General features: G+C 38.9%; 1 protein-coding gene across 3 annotated transcripts; it reads right to left on the reverse strand.

The window, feature by feature from the left end:
• Positions 1 to 39: 39 nt before the first annotated feature.
• lpin2 (lipin 2) lies at positions 40 to 22,483 on the reverse strand. Of its 3 annotated transcripts, none has more exons than XM_026149462.1 (20): positions 22,083 to 22,483; positions 17,000 to 17,200; positions 12,572 to 12,667; positions 11,732 to 12,093; positions 11,543 to 11,650; positions 11,314 to 11,440; positions 10,896 to 11,232; positions 10,712 to 10,811; positions 10,373 to 10,560; positions 9,532 to 9,625; positions 9,366 to 9,435; positions 9,171 to 9,263; positions 8,932 to 9,014; positions 8,571 to 8,718; positions 8,035 to 8,183; positions 6,774 to 6,860; positions 6,123 to 6,275; positions 4,282 to 4,396; positions 3,361 to 3,464; positions 40 to 2,780 (listed from the first exon to the last, which is right to left on the reverse strand). In XM_026149462.1, the coding sequence occupies exons 2-20, from the start codon at positions 17,189 to 17,191 to the stop codon at positions 2,636 to 2,638; spliced, it is 2,751 nt and encodes a 916-aa protein (XP_026005247.1). In that variant the 5' UTR covers positions 17,192 to 17,200; positions 22,083 to 22,483; the 3' UTR covers positions 40 to 2,635. The 3 variants fall into 3 exon arrangements, with proteins under 3 accessions (XP_026005247.1, XP_026005246.1, XP_026005245.1); XM_026149461.1 differs by lacking the exon at positions 22,083 to 22,483 and adding an exon at positions 19,119 to 19,510 and having other exon boundaries at positions 11,732 to 12,090; XM_026149460.1 differs by lacking the exon at positions 22,083 to 22,483 and adding an exon at positions 19,119 to 19,509.
• Positions 22,484 to 22,841: the final 358 nt, after the last annotated feature.

A 22,841-nucleotide genomic window follows, 5' to 3' on the forward strand; every position in this document is an offset into this window, starting at 1 on the left:
ACTGCAGAAAAGAAAAATCACAGCACGCACATAACTGCATTCATTTAGAAATTTTATTTCATACAAACAAGACCATAAGCCACATGTTAGCTTCATTAGGCCTGATTTTTTTTTTTTTTTTTACTTCTTCTTACAGTTGATTTTGTTCTTCAAACCACATTTCTATTCAAATGAAACACAGCATACATTTAATGCATTTTCTGCTGGTCGGACACAAATACCAAGCATTACATCCAAACAAAAACGGAACAAAACTTAAGTCACACAACAGCTCATACACGTTATAAGAAAAAAACAAAAAGGCATCAAAGAAGAATGTGATGGTCAGCATATATACTCATTCAAACGTTTATTTACCACATATCCCAGGATCAGAGAAGATGAAGTGTGATTCTTTCACACAAGATGCTTTACTTTCATAGAAAGAATGGAATTTCTTGTTGATTTTAAGATAGATCTATTTGACTTCACCACTTTGCAGAGAACAAGCAAACAAATCAAAGCGGGGCACACTGTATTCATCAAAACAAAAAAAAAGAAAAAAAGAAAAGAAATCAGCAGTGCATGTAGCTGTCACCATAAATTGTGCTTATTTTTATGAAATGATCTTGGCTGCTCCTGCTTTTTTAGTCCACACTGGCATACACAGTCAGTTACACTTGCATTGGAGATATGATCCATCTGATCAAAACTCCTTTCCTAAAATCATACATAGATAATGCCGGGGAAGTGCCTTAAACACTTCCTGTACAGTCAAGTATTTCCTGTTTATCTCCAAAAAACAGTTTATCCTCCTCTGGTCACCAGAGGCACGGGAATCAGGCTTTTCTGTCTCTCACGCTCTCAAGCACACACATTAAGGGGTAGCTCTGATATTACCTTGCTGCCTGTTACCCCAAATTATCATCATTTTCCTCTGCCTTAAAAACATACACACAAAAAAAGCTACTTGAAACAAACTAAGCTTCTCAAAACTCACTAATAGACAAATTTCAGATTAACTGAATAGTCAAGAAGGTAAAACTCAAACTCTTTATGCTCAAACGCTGCAGTAATTGCATACTCTGGTCTACTGTCTACTTAGACTGTCGGTGAAGTGCATGTGGGTGGGAGATGTGCTGAGTTGTAAGTCTTGAGTTTCTGGGTGCAACTTTGACAAAGTGTGCTGGATAAAGCCACCAAGGGAACCTAAGCAAAGGGTGCAGGATGCTGCCACCCCAACAGCAGCAGCACTCTGTGATTAGGTACACACACACACTACCATCATCCTGAAGTCCATCCTACAGAGGACCTCACAAAGCAATATCCTTCATTTTAAGCTCTTCTCAAATTTGCTTATATCCACTGTTCCATCTCAAGCATCCTCTCTCACATTTACACACATCTGGTAATACTACAGACTCTGAGGTTTTGCTCAGGAATGTCTACGTGCCTTACATGTTGAAAAATTCACTGTTAATAAAAGAAATACAGGCTTGTTGCTGGAGACGTGACCAAAGAAAGCTTGTACAAGGCCTAGCAGTTACTGTTAAGTGCATGTTAGTCTGTGATCAGCCTCACAAAAATACTAATCTGAAATATTGCATTGGTGATCAATTATCTTTTCAGACAAGCAAAGGCCTCACAATAGAAATCAATAACTTAAATACATTGATCATCATAAATAATGACTCCATTGTTAACTAAACACACGTGATTTGCCAGAGCTTGCATAACAGAACAAACATATTAAAACAACAGCAAGACAATACACCATGAAGCTGCTTCATTTTTTTTAAGTCACAGCAAACTGTGCATCCTCACATACTTGGTGAAAGCATATCCGAGGTACGACCTTGGATATTAACAGTACCAAACATGGCTCGCTGTGTAGCGGCCATATGAAATCTGTTGCACAGTCAGGCAAGAGTCAGGAACGAGAGGACAACTAAACACTTACTGTGGCGAGTTCCTGAAATCTAACGGCTGTGGACGGTTCTGTGTTTGTGTTATTCTGTTATTTGCCAACCTCTATCACGACTGTATTTTTAGAACAGAATAAAGCCTCCAATTAAAGGCTGGTTACTTGCTTCTGGGCAAACACAGCACCTACAGTAAAATATGACTGCCGCATAACAACTGCCCAGTGTTAATTGCCTGTCCTGTTTTAATTAAATGTGTGCCTTTTCCATTTAAAACATTACGTTTCACTTCTTCGGGGCGTTTCTTAAATTACTTCTGCTCAGCTCGGAATCTAGCTCCTCGTGAGGGACTTCTGCCTGCGTCGTTTATGGCTTTCTACAAGTTTACCGAGATACTAGCTGGATCTTCAACTGCCAAGTCTGTACAAGAACATGGACTAGAAAGTTATCACTGGGCAGGATGCCTTCACACAGAGGCATACGTGGAGTGTCTCTGTGAAATAAACACTAAGTTATCACTCATCAGGATTTACTGTTCTGATAATCTCCACTCATCTCTCAAGTAAATACAGTTTACCAACTTTTCTGAGTTCATGGTTACTGTGTCTGTGTGTTTTGTAAGTCTATTTTAGCAGGAACAGTTCTGGTTCCACTTCACATGTATTTAGGAGGTGCATTCAGGTGCACAGTTCATTTGAATGTTAATGTATAGCTGGGTATCAATACACACCGACTCAGAGCAGTTCATCTGGATTGATTTCTGGTATTGGCTGTCTCCAGTAACAGAAAGAGCTGTACTCTGGCATTACAAAGGCCTCGTTCTGCTCTTTGCTCAGCAAAGGGAACACGTGCTCCACCAGCTCACTCAGTCTGCCATAGCTGCGAAGGGGGAAAAAACGAAACCAGAGAAACAGAGTGAGCAAGAGAACGGATACAATATATAAATCTTAAAAAATATATACACTCTAGGTATTTAGTGATGAACAAAAAATAAAGAAAAACAAATATTTAAAAAATGGATTTTAGATTTGAAATACGTTGAAATGTATTGATCAATCTAAATACAGAAAGAACAAAAAACACAGGCCACCTGAGGAAAACATTGCAGACTAGAATCAATTTTAAGGTGTGTTTCTGGCCAGCTCTCTTTTTATTTCTGTTTTGTTCTCCATCAGATCCTGTGGGAAATATCTGTCGCTTGAGCTGCTAAAAGCACCACTATGTTCCCTAGTTTTTCTCTAATTTTGTCTGTTTTGCTTGCTGCAGGGTACAAAAGACTCTGTGACTGTAGGCTTTTATTCTTTTTACAGTAATGTGAGAGTGAAGGAAACAGTAATGGCTGGAAAAGCAAAACAAGAAAATAAAGAAAACAGAAAAACGTTCAATGATAGCAACGTCCTATACTTCCTGCTGGGGATTTTTGCTACGAAAGACAAACACAGACCATTAATGTACTTACGAGGACTTGTTGCCCTTGGTCTGCTCCTGGATCAGCTCTCCCTTTGGGTTAACTGTGAAAATTCTGCACACTGGAACGCCGACTTCCTTATAGGCAAACACATCCTGTATGAAGACATAAAGATTAAAGGCTCAATCTTCCCTCTAAAATACGACTGCTTCAAAGTTTAAGTTACGTTTTTTAAATGTTTCCGTTTATAAGCACAGCACAAGCTTTTATTTTGAGTTGGGATTAATTACAAACACATAAACCCCATTTTGCTTCCTCTAAGACAAAGCATGCGAATGAACCTGTCATTTACAGGCTGAAAAATTACTGACAGAGCTGTTAACAGCCATCTGAGAACACTCTTGATTATGTAATGTTCGGAAAGTAGCCTCTCATACATAATACATAATAAACTGAAATGACCACGTTAATAACATTAACCACAGATTTCCTGTTTGTGTTCCACCTAATGCATGTAATGGCAGTAAATTTCTGGAGTAAATGTTTTTGGTTGGCCAGAGGAAGAGTGAGTGTGTGGCTGTGTCTTATTTTTTTGTTTAGGGGAGAGACCGAGGCAGACTGGGCTTTGATAGCTGACCCTTCATGTGACTGTTAGTGTTTATGCAGCTGAAGACGGGATGCTGTGCCCGACTTGAGCTCTCGTCCACAGATGAAGTCACTCGCGATCACACTCTGACAATGACCTCAGCTCAGGTTCAGCCCAGTACTTATTTCACACATTCATGTCTGCTAACTCAAAGTGTCTGCCAAAGTGTCATGTTGCTCTTGCAATGAATTACAACTGCATCAACCTCTGAAAAGCGCACTTTTAAAAAAAACAAAACAAACCAAAAAAACCCCCAAAAACCCCCCCAAAAAAACAAGCACTCTAATGTCTGGAAGTCTGACATCTTCAAACATGCATTAACTCACATTAGCTCTATTCCCAAAGGCAGCATAAAATGGCTGCTTGTTATGCTGGAACAGGTTCTTGATGTCTGTAAGGCATTCAATCTTGAAGATCTCTGGTTTCTTCTCGATGACCTCTCTGAAGCAAACAGACAGTTTTATTAGAGGGCATACACATCCTTCCCGTGTGTCCAGTTTGAGTTAGAGGTAATTTGATCAAACATATTTCGTTTATCTCAAACCCGTTTCTCCGACTGTTTTTAGATAAGAATTTGTTTATAAATGACTTTTGTCCTCTTTACAAATCGTGTAATAGCACGGCCTAAATCCAAATGCATTTCAGCAATTTCTGTTTAAAATTATGACTCAAAACAAATACACAGATGGTAGGGGTGTTTCTAATTTAAGCAAATTAAAACAAGAGGGACACATAAATAATGCAAATATCTACAAGTGTTTGCACCACACAACTATCAGCAATGCTGCAGGTTGCTATGCTGAGACACTAGCCATTCTGAACAGGTTTCAAGGTCACACAAAAACCCTGCTACGTGATTAACACACTGAATAAAAGAAATCAACATTTTCAAGGGAACCATTAACAACACAGGAAAGTTTTACTTGTTCTGTGAAAGTGAGAAAAGGATACTTGCTTTAGCTGTATTAACATTTGGATAATATCTGACATACAAGGCATAACAAGCAAATATCACAAGAGTATTTAATTGTTTAATTAACATTATATTAACACAGTCATAATTCACTGAAACCAGTGTTGCTGGGAAACATGTTTGATGGGAGAAATACCGAAAGGGGTCATTTTAAAATCATGTAACTGTTAAAATAAAATCACATCAGTTAGTTTGGAACTTTTTCTAAAGTCATTTTATTCATCATACAGTGAATTTTGGGGTGTGTGGGATTAAATTATTGATTGATTTCCCCCCCCCAAATGTAAAACAACAATTGCAGCATGCCTGGTTGCTTAGCAGCACATCTTACATACTCAAACTTTAACATGAAGGTTACTGTATCATGAGTTAGCTAGAGGAGGCTGACAGATGAACATGTGTGGGAGACAGTAGGTGGATCTAATAGGTCATTCTGATGATGCTCTTCTACAATAATTAAAATATTAAGATGTGTCAGCAATTGTATTTTTGTTGTAGTCTTGTTTATTAGTAGACTCTGAAATATATTTTACCTTTACAACCAGGAAGGAAATAATTTCAATAATTTGTGAAACTCCTCTAAAACTGAACCTTAAATATTTATTTTGTCAAATATATTTAAATTTAGAAAAATGAGTCAAAAATAGACGTTCTGCTGCAAGATGTCTCAAATGATCCCACATTATCAAAAAAATATAGAAAGCTAGCAGCCTCCTTCTGGATCTCCTCACCACTTCAACAAAAGAATCATTCACACAAATCATGTCTCTAAAAATGCAAATGAGACTGTGACAGCAACGGGGAAATAAAGAGAATAGAATAATCCAAAACAGAGAAAATGCTGGCCATGAGCGTACTTTAGAGAAGTGACGGCACTAATACCAACACAGTTAATGCCTTTTAGATAGGAATTCATGAACTTGAGTTTGCTGTAGACTTAATAACCATGGCATATGAAAGACTTATTATAAAGAACGAGGCTCGGGAGAGTGGGGACGATTTTGAGACTGAGAATAGGGTTTTTAAAGTGAAACTAACTTTGTAGAGAAAAAAAAAGATTTAAGGGTGAAAAATATGGGGTGGTTTGAAAACAACATTAATATCTGGGGATAAGGAGGATTTAAATTAAATCATTTAATGTATATAATGAGCTTCATGATACCGAGACTGGTAACCATTTAGAGCTTATATTACCTGTGGAAAGCAGAGAAGAGGCTGCTGGGAGAGAGCATGAGAGGTCCTCGGGGTAGGATGGTGCCTCCATCATTGACCCACTGTAAGTAACCTCTTGTCATGTCCGCCATGCCGATTGCCCGGGCTGAGCAGTACAAGAACTTGTAGCCATTTCTGCGAATGGGAAGAGCAGTGCTCATTAATAATTGTTCATTATCATGACCTTAATGGCAACTACTAAGATTAGCACTTAAATTGGATGAGTTATTTTGATTGCGCTCATAATGTGGAGAAGTCACAACAATTCAATTAAAAAAAAAAAAAAAGAAAATCTTGCAGAGGAAACTTTTTATTTACTACCAAAACCAATACCCAGACTCACTACAGCTGACTTCATTCATGCAATACATTTTCTATTTTTTCAGATTTAAGTATAAAAATAAAACCAGAAAACGAAAGGGCTGGTTTAATGGTGTTTTTACTTTCTGCAATAATTCTGCCTAAACTACAGTTAAACTTACTGAGTCATCCACCTCAGAGCTCCCCACGCAAACACTGGGAGGAAATATCAACTCCACAAAGAGCCGATTGGGAATCAACCCCAGACAGTCCTAACCACTGACCAACCATTCATGCGTCTTCCATAATTAATCAGTGTTGCTGTGCACTTACTCAGCTACAGAGTGGTAGAGCTTGGCAATCCCCTGGTGGGTCCAGTCCTTCCCCAACTGTGGAAGTATCTGTCCAAATACATCTGACCTAAAACATTTAAACACATACAAAAATATCAATATCACTGACTATAAGATAGAAATAAATCAAAACAGCCACATCAAGTAGAGAAAGAGAAAGCAGAGTACTGACTGTTCAAAAGAGGTCACATAAAGCACGATAACACCGTTTTATCATAAATATAGAACATTATGGGCTGTTCTCCACTAACGAGCATTACTGGCCTATAGGGGAGAAACAGTCTCACCCTCAGCTGGCTGTGTGTCCTTACAGACTGAAATGTAAATGTCCTCATTATAGTCCCTGTGCTCTTTACCCTGTTAGCCAAAGAAAGCAGCATGTCAGGGGTTGGCCTAAAGGGTCACAGAGATAATAAGCTGCAGTCAATTTGGAGCCGTTTGATGTCGACCACCAATGAACTTCAGGGTGGGCGTCAGGAAGGCAGCAGGCATCAGTTTTGTTTCAGAAGAGATATGACTAGCTTTAAAGTAATTAACAGAGCGTGAAACAAATAGAACTGGATTACAGGCTTCATATATGCCATTTGTGAAGGACTTAAATGTGTCCATGGTAGTGAAGCTACTCTGAGCTGGAATCTTATTTTAAGCTTTTGTTCCTTTTTAAATTAACCGAACAATATTATGCAACAATTTAATCTTGTGTTCATTTACCTGCTCCCCACCTTATTTGGTGGATAATAAATAAGGAGCTGTATTTAAAGTATGCAGGCAGTTTATAGAAACACTTGAACACTGCACTATAGATTCCATCTTGGTAGCATAATAATTAGTTTTAGTGCAAAAATGGAGGTTTCCATGGCGAGTTTGCAACAGATGGCTTTAAGTGTTTTAACTATAAAATTAGATCCACATTTTATTACAAGAACTGAAACAGGATGCAACAAAAGATCTATCTAAATGTCGCTTCACTGATTGCTTCCCACCTATATGTTAAAATCAATATTTGTACACATTATTTTTAATTGTCGTTAAAGGATGCAACTAAGGTAGAGCACCCAAGGGAAATTCCTTCTAATAAGGTTTTCTTATTACTGTATATGTACAGGAAAATGTAATTGGATGCTACAATAACTGACTGATTTACTGCCCTGTCTATTACTGTCCATAATTAACATAGCAGCTAGCTTGCTATTACAACTGTGTTCTGTAATATGATTTTCTGAGTGACTGGAAGGCCATACTTTGTGATGGTGCCATCAATGTCAGAGATAATGACTTTGTCGTCCCAGTTCCACAGGTAGATTGTACCCTCACAGCGGCATGTGCCTTGGTATTGAGTGGTGATGCTAAATGTCACATCATTTGGCCCCTGCTTGAGTTTCAGACTAGCCTGGAAAAACAAACAAAAAAATGAGATATATATATATATATATATATATATATATATATATATTTTCAACAGCACACGCATTACTCTCTGGCATCATTTTCTTGCCACAGTACAATGACCATCTACAGATCTTTAGAGCCCCCTACAGACTACAAATGGAGCAAACACTAGTTGCAGTTCATAGTTAGCCAGCAGAGGGAGCACAAAACAGCCAAATAAAAACACTTGAGACACAAATCTCATTAAGAACTCAGCAAAAAAATAAGCTGATCTTCTGACAATCAGACACTTTTATATTTGAAATTAAATAATATTTTATGACATTTATAACAAATCCAGAGAAAGCTTTGTCAATGTGAGAAAGGAAAAGGTGTAAAATGAACTTACAATCTGATCAGAGGAAAGCCGTAGTGACTTTCTGTATGTGTGTGGGCTGGGATGGTGCTGACCATCCACTGGCTGCAGTCTCTCTTGACAGGATGCTGCGCTCACCTCCTTGGACTCTTCATCACTGGATGAGTCTCTTGCTTTAGGCCTACAGTGCAGTAACCACAGATATGGTAGTCAATTATCACAGACAAGTGGAAAAACATGTTTCAGAAAGATTCGACCTGAAGATCCTTAGATGTATAAATAAATTCAATGTTATCTTAGTTACATTATTAATATTCTTCCTCATTAAACCAAAATATAAGCTCCTCCCTATGTATAATAATAATATAGTTTTTGATTTTCTGGTATCACATACGTTAAGGCCAGCTTCTCCTGAGATGTGGAGGGTCCTTCCTCTCCCGAATGTGGTTCCTCCTTAGTTTCGAGCTTAGTCTCCGACTGGACGAAGTAGGCAGAAAAATAAAATTCCCAATTAGCCAAGTTTAAAAAATATCTATATGAAAACAGGACACTGCCCATGAAAAGGGAACAGAAACTAACTGCAGATACCACCTCAAATTTTGTTTTGTTCACTTGTACTAACAACATGCACACCTGCTTGATTGTGCTATCCGCCCTCTTACGCCAGAACCACCAGCGGCCTGACTTCTTTGGCATTTTCTCCTTCACCCAGGCCTCCTCTGTAGCCTGCCATAAAAAGGAAAACAAATACATTTAATGATGAGATAGCTGCCAGCTGACAATGAGTGAATGAACAATACAAAGAGTAAAGAATTAAACACACGTTACCTTTGGTAAATTCTTCTGAAATGCTTGAAGGCTTAGAATCAAAGGTGCAGCTAGGGTCCAGTTATAATATCTGAAGACAAAGACAATTACCAATGTGTAATCCTGACCATACGTTTGAAATGTTTCTCTAGTGCATTTCCAATGTGAAGTAAAAACAGTTACATACCTATTTCCTATCCTTACTACCAGGTTGGGGTTGTCTATAATTGCTGGATTTTCAGCAAATTCATGATAGGTAATGATATGCTCCATAAACCTTTCTGGAAATGAACAGGGGAGAAGAAGACTAATTAAAGACAGCTGATGAAAAGGTCAGTGGTGGTGAGAAATAACATCTTAGTAGACATAAAGGTCAGGAAACTTTTTCTTCTGATAACCCCAGAGAGCTTCTAAAGCCTAAATCCCAAAGGATTAATATAACCTAGAGACCTCTAACAGTTTGTAATGACTGCGGAGGTAGTCTGTGATCATCGTTTGTAATGCAATAAATGCAGGGCAAATTAACAACAACATTTAACCAAATATGGACATCCTGTTATGATATTAGTCCAGAGGAAATGAGCATGTTCTTGCTTTTTTGCTCTTCTTTCCCCTTAAAGAATTATGTTGTTATCTTTAAAATGAATGAGAGAAATGGCAGGACTCTCATATTTAAAAAAATAAAATAAAAAATGTGCATAAAAATAGCATAAGATAGAAGCATGTTGACTCGGATGACCAACGTTTTTTCTGCTGTTTAACAAGGTTATGACATCATATTCAGAGATGAAGACACATTTCCTGAAGAGTTAAAGTACATGTTAATTTGATGAGAGGGAAAGTACTTCTGGGTACGACATTTACACATCTGAACAAATATGTATCTGAGAACAGCTTCCTCTAACAGTAGCTGGACACTTTATGTGGCTAATCCAGAAGGTGCAACAAAGTTAGCTGAATGTTTACTGGCTTAAGACAAAAATGTTCACTTTATGATACATTTTGTTGTGAGTGTCATGCTCGTGTACCTTTGGATATTTCAGCATTTTCTGTCAGGCCTCCACACAGAGAAAGAGTAACATCAGGGAGGTCACTAGTTGAGTCAGAGAGACACTCTGTCCCGCTGTCAGCTGCAGCACTACCCACCGACTGTGGGGACTGTGAACCAGAGTGCATCTCAGAGTCAATCCAGTGCTTAGCAGCTGCCTCAGTCTCACTGGAGAAAAGAGAAGGAGAAGAAAAGGGTTACAACATGTCATGATACTGGTCTTTCAGGCTGTCAGTGACACTTCAGAGGAGAAATCGCTTTGGCTTTTATTTTATAATTACAAAGGTTAAGTAATTAGGCAGATCTTTAACCATCATACCTCTTAGGAAAATATCGTGCAGCAACATCAGGTTCAAGTACATTCAAGTCATCTAAGTAGATATCCTCAGGACCCTGATGCTGGCTCCTCTTCGGAACACCTACATACAATATATTTACAAATTACAAACTCATAACCAAGACAAGCCTTAAAAAAAGCACCAATCTGCAGCCACCTAACATACCTTTCTTCTTTGATGGTGAATCTGTCTGCTGGTTACTGGAAGAGGTGGAGGTTGCTATGCTTGATTGCAGGATATCAAGGGGTTCTGTAGGGGCTTCCGGACTAACAGATGATATGGTGCTAACAGACGATATTGGAATCACAGGTGTTACAGTGGTGACGGGGGTGCGTGGCTCGGGCTTGACAATGTTACACACTGAAGAGGAGGTGGCATCGCCTTTTTCAACCTCAGTCTCATTCTCCATGGCCTCCGAGCTGAGGATGACACGGAAATGGGTGCTCTCTGATGGGGTGATGGTCACTTTTTTCAGTGGTTCTGATTTCTCCTTCTTGGTGACCTAAAAAAAATTGGACGTAATGTTATTGTGATGATGAGTCAACTGGCAATGGTTTGAACTCCACTGGGAAGAACTGCTCACCCTTGTGGTTTCTGGAAATTCTCCCCATGTCCACTGCATGTGAGACTCAGCTCTGAGCAAACTCTCTGAAGGCCTCATCACCAGTTCTGAGTCACTCTTTGGGGTAAAGGCCTGAGACAAGCTATGGCTGCAGGGGTGTAAAAAGAAATGCCAAGTATTAGTAAAACAGGTGCTACTTACACGTCTGTGCTATCTTTGCTAACGACTTTCGGTTCATGTCAGCACATACCCATCACCAGCTGGCCAGTCCCCATCAGACATTGGATAACCATCAAGGCTGTGTCTGGCTGCGGGTAATTTAGGGTCAATGTCACGCACTGTAGTCACTGAAGGTGATCTAAATTCAGGGTGCAGAAGAAGCATAATAATTAACTGATCTCTTCACACAAATCTGGCTAGAAGCGTTGAATAAACATACCTTGATACATGAACTGTAGTTTCCTCGTCAGAGCTGAGATCCATTTCAAAGATCTCCTCATTTTGCCCAGTACTAGACATAGCAGCAGTGGTAGCAGCGGGTGCATTAGCAGCAACAGCATTACCAGTAGTGACTGACGGCGGGGTCAGTTCCTCTCTACGGGGGTCTCCTTTGTGCTTCTTTCTCCGTCTTTTCTTCTTTTTTGTGGCCACAGTGCTTGGAGCAGGAGGTTCAGGAGGGTCCTCTGGGTCGGCGGGGTCATCTTCCAGATCTTTTGGTGCCCTGTGCTCCACCTCTGAGATCCAGAACAGGTGACTCTCGGTGGGGATTGGGGAGGTGGCCAAATGGGCAGGAACAATCTGCTGAAATAGGAAAGCAGGACATGAGGATTAAGATATGTTTAAACAAAGATAATCGTAGTTTGAAACACAATATTGACTCAGGTCCTGCAGAATAAGGTAGAAGTCACTGCTGAGATGTCACAATAGCAGCCTGAGCAAAGGTTAACTATGCAATATGGTGGAGTAATCACTTCTTCCTACAAACACTGCCCTACATTTCTACTTCAAGAATGCTGTTAAGCAAAGGCAAGACTGTTGTTGTGTTGGGTCAACGAAAGCAAAGTGAAAGATGTTTTGAAAACATGTCTGAAGTTTCATTTCTTTTTTTCAACATGAAATATTTCATGACTTTGCTACATTAAAACTCAAAACAAGACTGCACAAAAAGGAGAATGAACAAATTATATATCTGGAAAAATGTCTCAATGAAACTTTGTGTCATTAGCCTTTAGCAGTTTTGTTACTTTATTTATTTATTTTAATTATGCTTATGGCTTACATTTTGTTGCTCAGCTTCCTGCACAAAAAAGGCCTCTCCATTGTCACCAAGCTTCATATGCAGGTCTACAGGCTCTCCATTCACTTCGATGTCGATCTGGAAAGAAGACACATAATTCCCTTTCGAACATGTGCTCCTCTCTTATTAGTCTGACATCTTCTGAACAATTTGTCACTTTTATCTGAATGAGCTTCCTGCTCACTTTCCTATAAAAGTCACAAGTAACAATTGTGCTTTACTTTTAACATGGCAAAAGCTTCAACAGCATGAAGGCACATTAACTGACAGACATGTACAGGACCATGGCTTACTGACTTAAGACACTCTCTCGTGCTTTTGACATTGTCATCTCACTATCTCAGTGTGGCTTTTGAATATGCCCACAGATTGATTAACTCGCTCTCTCTGTTACAGTCATGAAGATTATGTGATAAACATTAACATAAAGTGACCGGTGTCTAAATGCCAACACTTTAACAGACTGAAGAAGCCAGCAATGTTAAGTATGCAATTTTTGAAGAGGGCTGTATTGGCACTGCTGTTCAAATGTAAAAACTGCCAATGCAATAGTACAGAACAGAAAATAAAATAGGACACTGACACTGAAAACAGTTATTCATTGACGTCAATCACCCTGTGTATCAACCAATAAAAATCTTACATTACCCTTTTTAGTTGACTTTTAAAAAAAATTTAAAAAAAACCCATCACACTGGTTGTTTTATTATACTTCCATTATTTTGCAAGATCACATACATGGTCTGTATGCACTCAGAGACCCATCTTCCTCCAGAGCCTTTAAAAAAACCTAATAAGCGTATGGGTCTTCTGGGCTTGCTTTCTGTGGAGCCTGCCAACAGAACAAGGCCATTCATGTTTGCCAGATAAACCCCAGTGGACCAGGGGGCCATTCAGAAATTTGACACCGAAAACAAAAAACAAAACAAAAAAGAAAAAACAGGTCACGTCTGGCAGAGACTACAGGAGGAGACAGACTCTGACTCACAAGTGCTCTGCAACTTGAAACCAAATCATCAATATTAATTTACAACCAATGGCTGTAGAAATAATCAGTTTTTCTCCCTCTTGTGCTATCCGTCTGGTTGTACATTTGATGCTGTCCTTTACTGTTGCTGTGGGTTCTCTACAGCCTCAAGATTTAATTTCACCCCTTCAGGGGTGCTGGAGGAAATTTATGTGTGGTAGTGGCTGGTAATTTCAATGCCCAATTAATAATGAGCTAGAATAAATGAGGGTCCTCTTCAGCTGTTCACAGTGTGTGACAGGTTACATGCACTTGAATAGCTGAGATGTGGATTTGCCAACACTGTGCTCCATCACTGGAATGATTGCGAGGCACGGCCACTTACAAATGCTTGAATTAAGGCAGGATATTAAGATGTTTTGGGGTTTGGTTTTTTTTGCTTTGTTAAACACAAGTCTATTTCACTCTTGACGTTCACTTTTCAGATTAGAAGAACAGGAAAATAATATGTGTAAGTGCACTTAATTAACATCTCTAATGTTTTTAGAAACCACATAGTACTTGAAAAACTTTTCTGGTTGCCAACCAAAGTGACTGATGTACGGGAACAGACACACTATCAGCAGCCAAATTTTAATTAGTATTTGGCAAACAGTTATAGCTGAATTCCCACTCATAATTCTCTAAAATATCTGCATGTCAGTACCAAATACCACACAATTTATTGCATTTATCGCAAAAGCACAAGGCACTAATAACTGATCTCAGGGACAGACATAACTGTTTGTTACACAACAGCCCCTGTTCAGGCCTCCTTCACGTTTCCTCCCTCTCCCACACATAGAAGTTGTAAAGCTGCTGTTGCCATAGAAACCACTCATTCATTCCTCCCCTTTAAGCCCATCGGGATTCTGGGTAGGTGGTGAGACAGTGTCAGTTCCCCCCGCAAATCATTATCCACTCCGGTTCACCAGCAAGTAAATAAGCTCTCTAAGCTAGTGCACAACATAACCATACTAAGAAGTACAGCTGCAGCTATCGATTATTTTAGTAATCGAGTCATCTATCAATTATTCCATCGAGTAACTGATTAGAAATACCTTTGTCTTATTATCGAGATATATTCAAAAGTGAAAAATAAATAAGAGAAAAAAAATCTAATTGGTTTCCAGTTTGTTTGTTTTTTGTTTCATCTGCCATCTGCTTCACTTGTCAAAAAAAATAAAAACAAAATTTAATATGACACCTAAATACAAAGAATTGGTTTTTGGTTTTTCAAATAATACATTTTCTTAAATGCAAAAAAATTTAAATACTCAAATAAGAGGCATAAAACTAAGGATTTAAAAAAAAAATATATCTTTAGTCTGTCTTCTTGGAATGCTTTATGAGTTTTTGTACATGTTTCTGCGTGTTTGAGTCTGCAAGTTAATGAGTAAGTTTGTGTCTGCAAGCCTTTAAAGGAGAATGTGGTGGCTGTAATGAAGAGAAGCGAGTATATCAGCATTCTGAAGTTTGACCAGTGTGTTGATGCAAAGTTTTTGTGTTGCTGAAAATAAGATGATGGTGATGGTGCAGACATTAATGATATTAAAGATGATTCACCGTTTTTAAATATTACTGCAATTCATTGAGACACTATTTTATATGTATTCACTTGTGAATAAATGTTATAAAAATCTTGAAATAAACGTGGTGTAGTACACACCATGCCCCCCCTTTATACTCTCTCCTGTTCGCTTCCATGTAAAAACATGGAAGCGAACATGTAAAACATGGAAGCCCTTAGTCTTCAGCAAGATATATAATTGAACTATTCTGGAATCAGACTACGTTAACAGTTCCTCTGCATTTTTTTAATGTAGCCTTACTTCTGGAAACCTACTGCAGATTTTTCATTGCGTGAAACAAACGACGGTCGATGGAGTTGCTACAAAGTTTGCTTTTCTTCACATCAAGAGTTTGTTGATCAGATGCTTTGTCAATGACCCCCCCCCTCTAGTTTTTTCCCCAGGAAAGGCATTAATGTTGATCTCAGGAATATCACTGCTGTTTATGATTTTCTTTTTCTCAACAGAGCTCACGTCTCGTTAATAGCTCCGCCTCTTTGCTCTTTGCCGTGTGCAAAAAGACTCCTAGTTTAACTATCCCAGCTTCATCATCACTAGTGTTGTGTTATCAGTGTATACTGGCTTAACTTCCTTAAACTTTTTTTATTCACACGCTGCTCATAAATACTTTTGTATTACACAAATGTTTTCAGTCGTAAATGTGGGTGGATCGCTCGGGTTTGCGTTTCCATGGTAACAATGGCGCGCTACAATCATCGAAGCAAAGAATTTGTATTGAGACTTTTTTTATAATCTGATTATTCGTAATACTCAATACCAATCCTACTAAAAATAGATGTTAAGACAAGTTCACCATTCTTACTTGTGTTATGGAACAAACACTTAAAATAAATACATCATATATTCCATCCATTACCAATTTCTTGCTGAATACCAACATTTTTTTAAACTTAATATAACCCTATAAACTGAAAAAACCTCAATAACATAGACATAACAGTGAGCCATAGCATTTGCATCTACATCTCCCTACTACAATACACTAATACACTCAACCTACTCTCCCTGCTATAAGGCCAATGTAGAGGTGCTACAAAAAGTGAGAAGTGGACTCAAGTGCTCATCATCCATGATTAATTGGATCGGGTCTCCCAGGCAAGATGATATAGTAACAAATACCATCAATGAGGGAGAACAGCCCAGAGCATCCCGTCTATGTTGAGCAAACATAAAAGATTTCCCTGAATGATTCATAGCCTGTGATTTCGATGCTCAGTATTTGTTAATTACCCACACTGGGATTGGAGAGTCATATGCTTTTTTTGATCCCAGTGTGGAGGAGCTTTGTTCAGGGGAGGACATTATGACTGTGTCCTGGGGGAGATGTCCTTAACGCCATTTTGCGCATGATGGAATTGATATGAAATGCATTCCATCGATTAAATAGGTTGGCATCTTTTCATCCGCACTTTTAATTGAATTAAATATAGTTACATTTTTTAAGCCTTTGCATTGAACTTCCACATTAGCAAAACCTCATTGATCAGTTTGAAAAATGAATATTATAATCAGGAGCAGAGAACATTTTTAATATCCAATGTTAATCCAATGTTAAAACTTGGTACATATATTACCCACAATGCAACTCAACCACCAACAGTTCAGTCAAGTGATTTGGGCGTGTTGTGGGGAAACAAAACACAAAAACTTGGTGATATAGAAACATGCTTTCAGACCAATTTTTGATATTTGATGTTTGACACGTCTTTATATGAATCTATCTATATAAATATATGAGCTTTGTATATGAATCGATGTAAGCTTAATGCTTTGACACATCAGTGAAAGAAAAAACAAAACAAAAAAACTCACCACTTTCTCTTTGGAGCGCAGCACGCCCAGCTTACCAAAGCGCACATGGAATGGCGAGCACTGGTAGGTGCCATCTCTCTGACGGACAACCACAACATCGATGCAGCCTGACAATGTGGCCTGGTTAATGCCCTTATACAGTTCTTTGACAGTCACCAGAACCTGACCTGCTAGCTGGCCAACGTAGTTCATGGTGTCCGCCTGTACAGAGAAAAACAAAAACAAAAAAAACTAATATTAACAGAGTAAATGGAAAGACAAGCTAAAGGCATTGTTATTCAGCAAGAGTCCAGAAGACACAACCACTTATGAAATCTACAAATATTCCACTTGAAAGCTCCCTCCCTTCCTGCTTACCCTGTGGTGTCTGTTTATCTCCTGACCTCCATACAGACTGCTAGAGTTATACTGTTGTCCTATAACTGGCCATTGTCCCACGTGAACAACATTAGACAGAGGAAGGCTGCTATGGAAGCAGTTGACTTCCTGTTTACATCCATTAAACACTACTGTCAAAATCAAATCAAAAACTAAAACCACATTTCTGTGGCTTTAATATGAGCAGGATTAATGCTGTACATTTTGTCATAATGCTTTTAATCATCTGGAATAAGCAATTTGCAGGACTGTAAATTCCTTAACAAGCAAAGTGCTCAGTTTACTTGACCAAAGAAAAAGTACACAGGGCAGGGCTATCGTTGCATAATTACAAAAACTTTCCTTGGTGCACTATGGCCTCTTTACTGAACTAGATTATTTGTCCTCGATTGTCCTCTGCGACACAGAGTGTGTGTAACGATTAACTTAAACATGACTTTGGTTTGCCTGGGTCAGGGTCTAGTTTACTGGGGCCTGTAAACACATTGCCTCACTGACTTCATTGGGTTTACATAACCTGACATGTTCTGTCTTACAGTAACCTTTTGTTCTGAATCTAGTCATGAGAGCAGTGATGGAGGGTGTGGAGGGGGGTAAGGGGGTAGAGAATAGGGACATTTGTGCAAGGGTGGCATCATGGAATATGGCAAACAACTGTGGTATATTCATTCAGAGTAGGATGATGAGTAGAGAATATATGCACAGCGTATTCACTTTAAACCATAATCAGACAGGCAAACAGGACACTTTAGCAGCTATCACAGCCACCACAAAGTTCAAAGAGCAGTAGAAAGTTCAGATCATTTGATACCAGCAGGAATCCAAGAAACAAGAAGCTCCGCGTTCGCGTTTCCTCGAACTTCACCCCAAATTTGTACACAGTGACAATGTGAAAAACAGGTCAACTACACTCTGTTGGGATAATCGCATAAATATAGTAACAACCAGGGTTTACACACCTGACATATTTTCAGTACAGATTGTATGACTGAAGCGTTAGGTATGTGTTTATAATATGAAGGACCAGTGAACCTATATTTTTGTGTATGACACTTAAAAATACAATACACTTTAGCTCCAGCACCATCTTTCATATTACAGGTTAAAGGTACAAATGTGGTATGCCGATTTTTGTGTCTTTATCTACTTTCTCCATCTCTAGAAACTAAGAACTTTTACCAAAATAACACTTTAAAGAGATTTACAGTACTGTAGATATTTAACTTTCACTTTTATTTCGGTGTCAGAAAGTCAGAGTACACGTACACCGTGTCTATTGGACTGATGTAGGATTAACACTGAGCAAATTATCACGGGATCATTTGGAAAATGTGCGGCAAATGCTTCAACCTGCTTCTACACATTTATTTTTCCTTCTTTCAGGGTCAGCCCAGAAGTAGGGCAATGCAAAAGTAGACTACAGTCAGAAATTAAACAGGACGGCTCGGTATTTTAGATGACACATAATTAGCACAGGTGATGAAAGACTCATGAGCCAATCTGTACTATTTTGACTGGATCACAATACTATATTTGTCCCCCTCACTGCCCACTTCTTTTAACGTCAAATTACAAATCAAGGCAATCATGTGTGAAACTATTAGGCTTAGTTACAGTAACAAGCCAACAAACCAAGCAACCTGACAAAACCAAACAATAGAAGATGACTAACTGCCTATTTGGCCCTCTAGTTTCAGGCCCAAGCTGTGACTAACCAGAAAACCTGCCAGTACTGACTCACCAGGAACCAAGATGACCTCTGAGAGGATGGCTCATCCTGTTCACTGTTGTCTGTGTTGTCTTCTGTGTTGCTTCCCAGGAGCTCCCTGTTCCCCCAAGATCTCGGTCTCTTCATCACCATTAACAGAGCGTCAGCTCCAGCCTTATCCACCTCAGGACTAGACTAGCACCAATGTTTTCCTCTCTCAGATTATGGTGATAATATCCCCCTGTCATCCTGAATCAAATCTCAAATAAGGTCCACCTAATCACCTTGCAATGACCCTCCCAGGAGTAAATACAGATACACTACCTGAAGCCAGCTGCGGTTGTGTAATAGTAATAAAGATTGTCATTTTTCTTTTATTCTCTGCAGAATATGAACATATGCTTGTCCAGTCAGCTGACATGGCAGTAAGGGTTTAGCCAATGGGACGGCTTCTTTGGACTTGTGGTTTATAGCTGATAAGAGAATGCTAATTTCTGTGAACAGCTATGCAATGTTTTCCCCTGATAAGAGTAGGCAAAACCAAACAGCAATCCCCAGCAAGATGTTCTTTTACAGTCAGTCACGTATACCTGTCAGGTTCATTGCTGCAGGTGTTTGTTATTGTAGATGGCTCATCGAAAGTAGGACAGTAAGTACACTGGACTTCAATATGTTGATTTCTTTGTTGCCAGTTGTCACATGAGCTCAGAAAACAGATGGAATTTTTTTAAACAGCACCAATATCATAATCTTTGCACACTAAAACAAATAAATAAGTAATAAATCCGGTAGAGCGGTACACTGATGAGACTATAGTTCAAGCCATGATGAACACGTTTTTATCATCAGGAGGTTCTCTCTAGTTTGGCTTCCAGCATTCGCTCCTAAAATGAGCATAAAGCATGAGGCTCTTCCAAAGAGGTCTCAGCCCCACTGTCCCATCTGCTAAGCTTTTTGTAAACATGACCAAAGAAAACACAGGCCCACTGAGTTGAGGGCTGTGGGCTCTTCCTCCCCCTGTGCTAGGATCTGTTCTGTGTTCAAGAATTTAACAACAGCCATTCGGAAAATAAATGAGTACTTTCTCTTAGTGATAAAACATGGAGAAAAATTATATGTGCCATTTAACAAATAAGAAATCTTTAAATTACAAACTCGAGCAATTAAGAATTACAAGCACAGACATGTTGTATTATGGTCTACTCCACAATTATGGCTTTCATCTGGAATGATCTAGTCAACATTTGCTTTGACTGGGTAACAAAAGGAATCAGTTCTGCTAGACCACAAAAAGTTCATGTTACACACTTTCAAGTATTAAGTTACACAAAACCAGCCTGCTCATTATGTGCAACATAAACCAAACCCCACAGAGTGCCAAGCTGCACTTTTACACGAGAAAAGGAGATTTTTTTGGTCACAATCAAAGTGTAGTTCATTATTTTCCAGTGAATTGCAAAATCCCTGTGAATTTGACAATACACAAAGCACAAGTGGTCAAAGTACCAACACTAATTCTATCCGGAAGATTGAACGCTTTCAAAATGTTTTCTTCTCTTAAGTGTAGACGATAACCAACACACACATTCAAAGTTATTTTGCATTTATAGTCTATGGTCCGGTAAACTTGTATTGTGTTACATATAAGGGAACTGAGAACTAGTTAGAAATTATCCAATCTACTGGAAGCAGAAGCATCTGAGCTTATTTTTCATTGCAAAGTAGTGAAGTCACACTACAGTGTGGCAGTGTGCAACAGTGGAGTAACTGCATACCTGAGTCACATGAAATACTTTATATGTCTTTTGTTTCTACAGTGTGTCCAGACTCTGATCTGAAACAGTGTTGAGATTGTAAATGAATGCAAACATACTTTTCCACCCTGAAGAAAATTGAACAGGAGTTAATAATGGAATCAATAAAGAATCTGAGTTGTGGCCAAAACTAAACTAAGCATCTGCATTAAAAGAAAAATACTTCTAAAACCTGATTCTAATGTTTAGACTGTTTTAATTTAAAAGCTACAAACTATAACCCCAAATTGACCATTAATGTAACTAAGATTTTGCCCTTCAAATAGTTTCAGTAACCGAACATTTATGAAAATAAGGTTATTTGCAAGATTTATGTCAGATTGTATCTTGAATTTCTAATATTACCTGTAACTCAGAATGACTAAATAAGAGTATTGGTATGGGTTTTTCTAATATTACACATTTAAATTAAAACGTTGGGGGAGAAAAGTGTTGTCTCTAAGTTGATTGGTACCAAGATTCTGGTTACTAGTGTTTTCAAAGGCCACCCACAAGCAGGTGTTTTCTTATGTGAGGAGTCAGCTTACAAGCCAACGCTAAATACAAAACATGAGTTTATGCGATACACAAGCTTGCTCCAACGTTAGTCAGTTGAGTCATTCCGTTTTAATCTCAGCCTGAGCTGTTATAGCTATAAAAATGCTAATTTTGAAGATTAAAGCTGGTGTATGGCTTGACATACGTCCCGAGTACATACATACTTCGATGTCATTGCGGAAATAAATGAAAAGCGAAACCATAAATCTTAGTTGTTTTGTACAACCGTGCTTTAACTGGTACAAATCCAAGCTATAAACAGTGGGTGAAAATAGTACATGGGAGGAAAAAATGAATGGAGACGGAGCTCTGTCAGCTAGCTGCTTGCCAGCTTGTTAACCCTCAGCTAGCCACCGTGTTATCGCTGGGTTTACGTTACCGTAACAGCAAACGGTGAAACACGAGTCACTCACTAGGTCACCGCTTTCAAATGGAAAGTCAATATATTTCTGCATTATGTGATAAATACATTCACAGTCCGGTCTTTTTGGTGTTTTAATTAAATGAATCCACAGCAGCTTAAAACTGTTAGCAAGGTTAGGTGCTAGCTATGGTTAGCCGAAGGCAGATTCAGATAATAAGATGTTAAAAGCAGCTGCGAACCGCTTTGACAGGGCTCGAAATAATTTTATCACTAAACCCTTACCTTCTGGTTGCGGGATGCTGCCGATGAAGGACGTTATGGTTTCTTCACTCAGTCCCCATATCTGTACCCGTGAAACTCCTCAGAAGCCTTCTGACGTGTCTGGACCACCGTGACCGACTGGTGGTGGCTGCCAGCAGAGAGCTGAAGTTGATGGGACAGGGAGCCGCACAGCGGCGGTGCACTCACACAGCTGGTGGGATACTTTCGGTTTGTCTGTGCCGTACATAAATTCATTCACTATACTTGCAGCCAAAATTACAGCCCCTGCAGTGTATTTAATACTATAACTTATGTACAGTTATTATCATAATAAGGTTTGTATCTAGGTAAAAGTTAACTACTCTCCCTCCTAACGACCTTTCAGGAACTGGGTTACACACAATGACAACAGGTTCTTTTCATTTGACCATCATCAATCTCACAAGTGCTCTGCAACTTGAAACCAAATCATCAATATTAATTTACAACCAATGGCTGTAGAAATAATCAGTTTTTCTCCCTCTTGTGCTATCCGTCTGGTTGTACATTTGATGCTGTCCTTTACTGTTGCTGTGGGTTCTCTACAGCCTCAAGATTTAATTTCACCCCTTCAGGGGTGCTGGAGGAAATTTATGTGTGGTAGTGGCTGGTAATTTCAATGCCCAATTAATAATGAGCTAGAATAAATGAGGGTCCTCTTCAGCTGTTCACAGTGTGTGACAGGTTACATGCACTTGAATAGCTGAGATGTGGATTTGCCAACACTGTGCTCCATCACTG

This window comes from Astatotilapia calliptera, chromosome 18 (assembly GCF_900246225.1).
Source record: "Astatotilapia calliptera chromosome 18, fAstCal1.2, whole genome shotgun sequence".
Taxonomy (NCBI): domain Eukaryota; kingdom Metazoa; phylum Chordata; class Actinopteri; order Cichliformes; family Cichlidae; genus Astatotilapia; species Astatotilapia calliptera.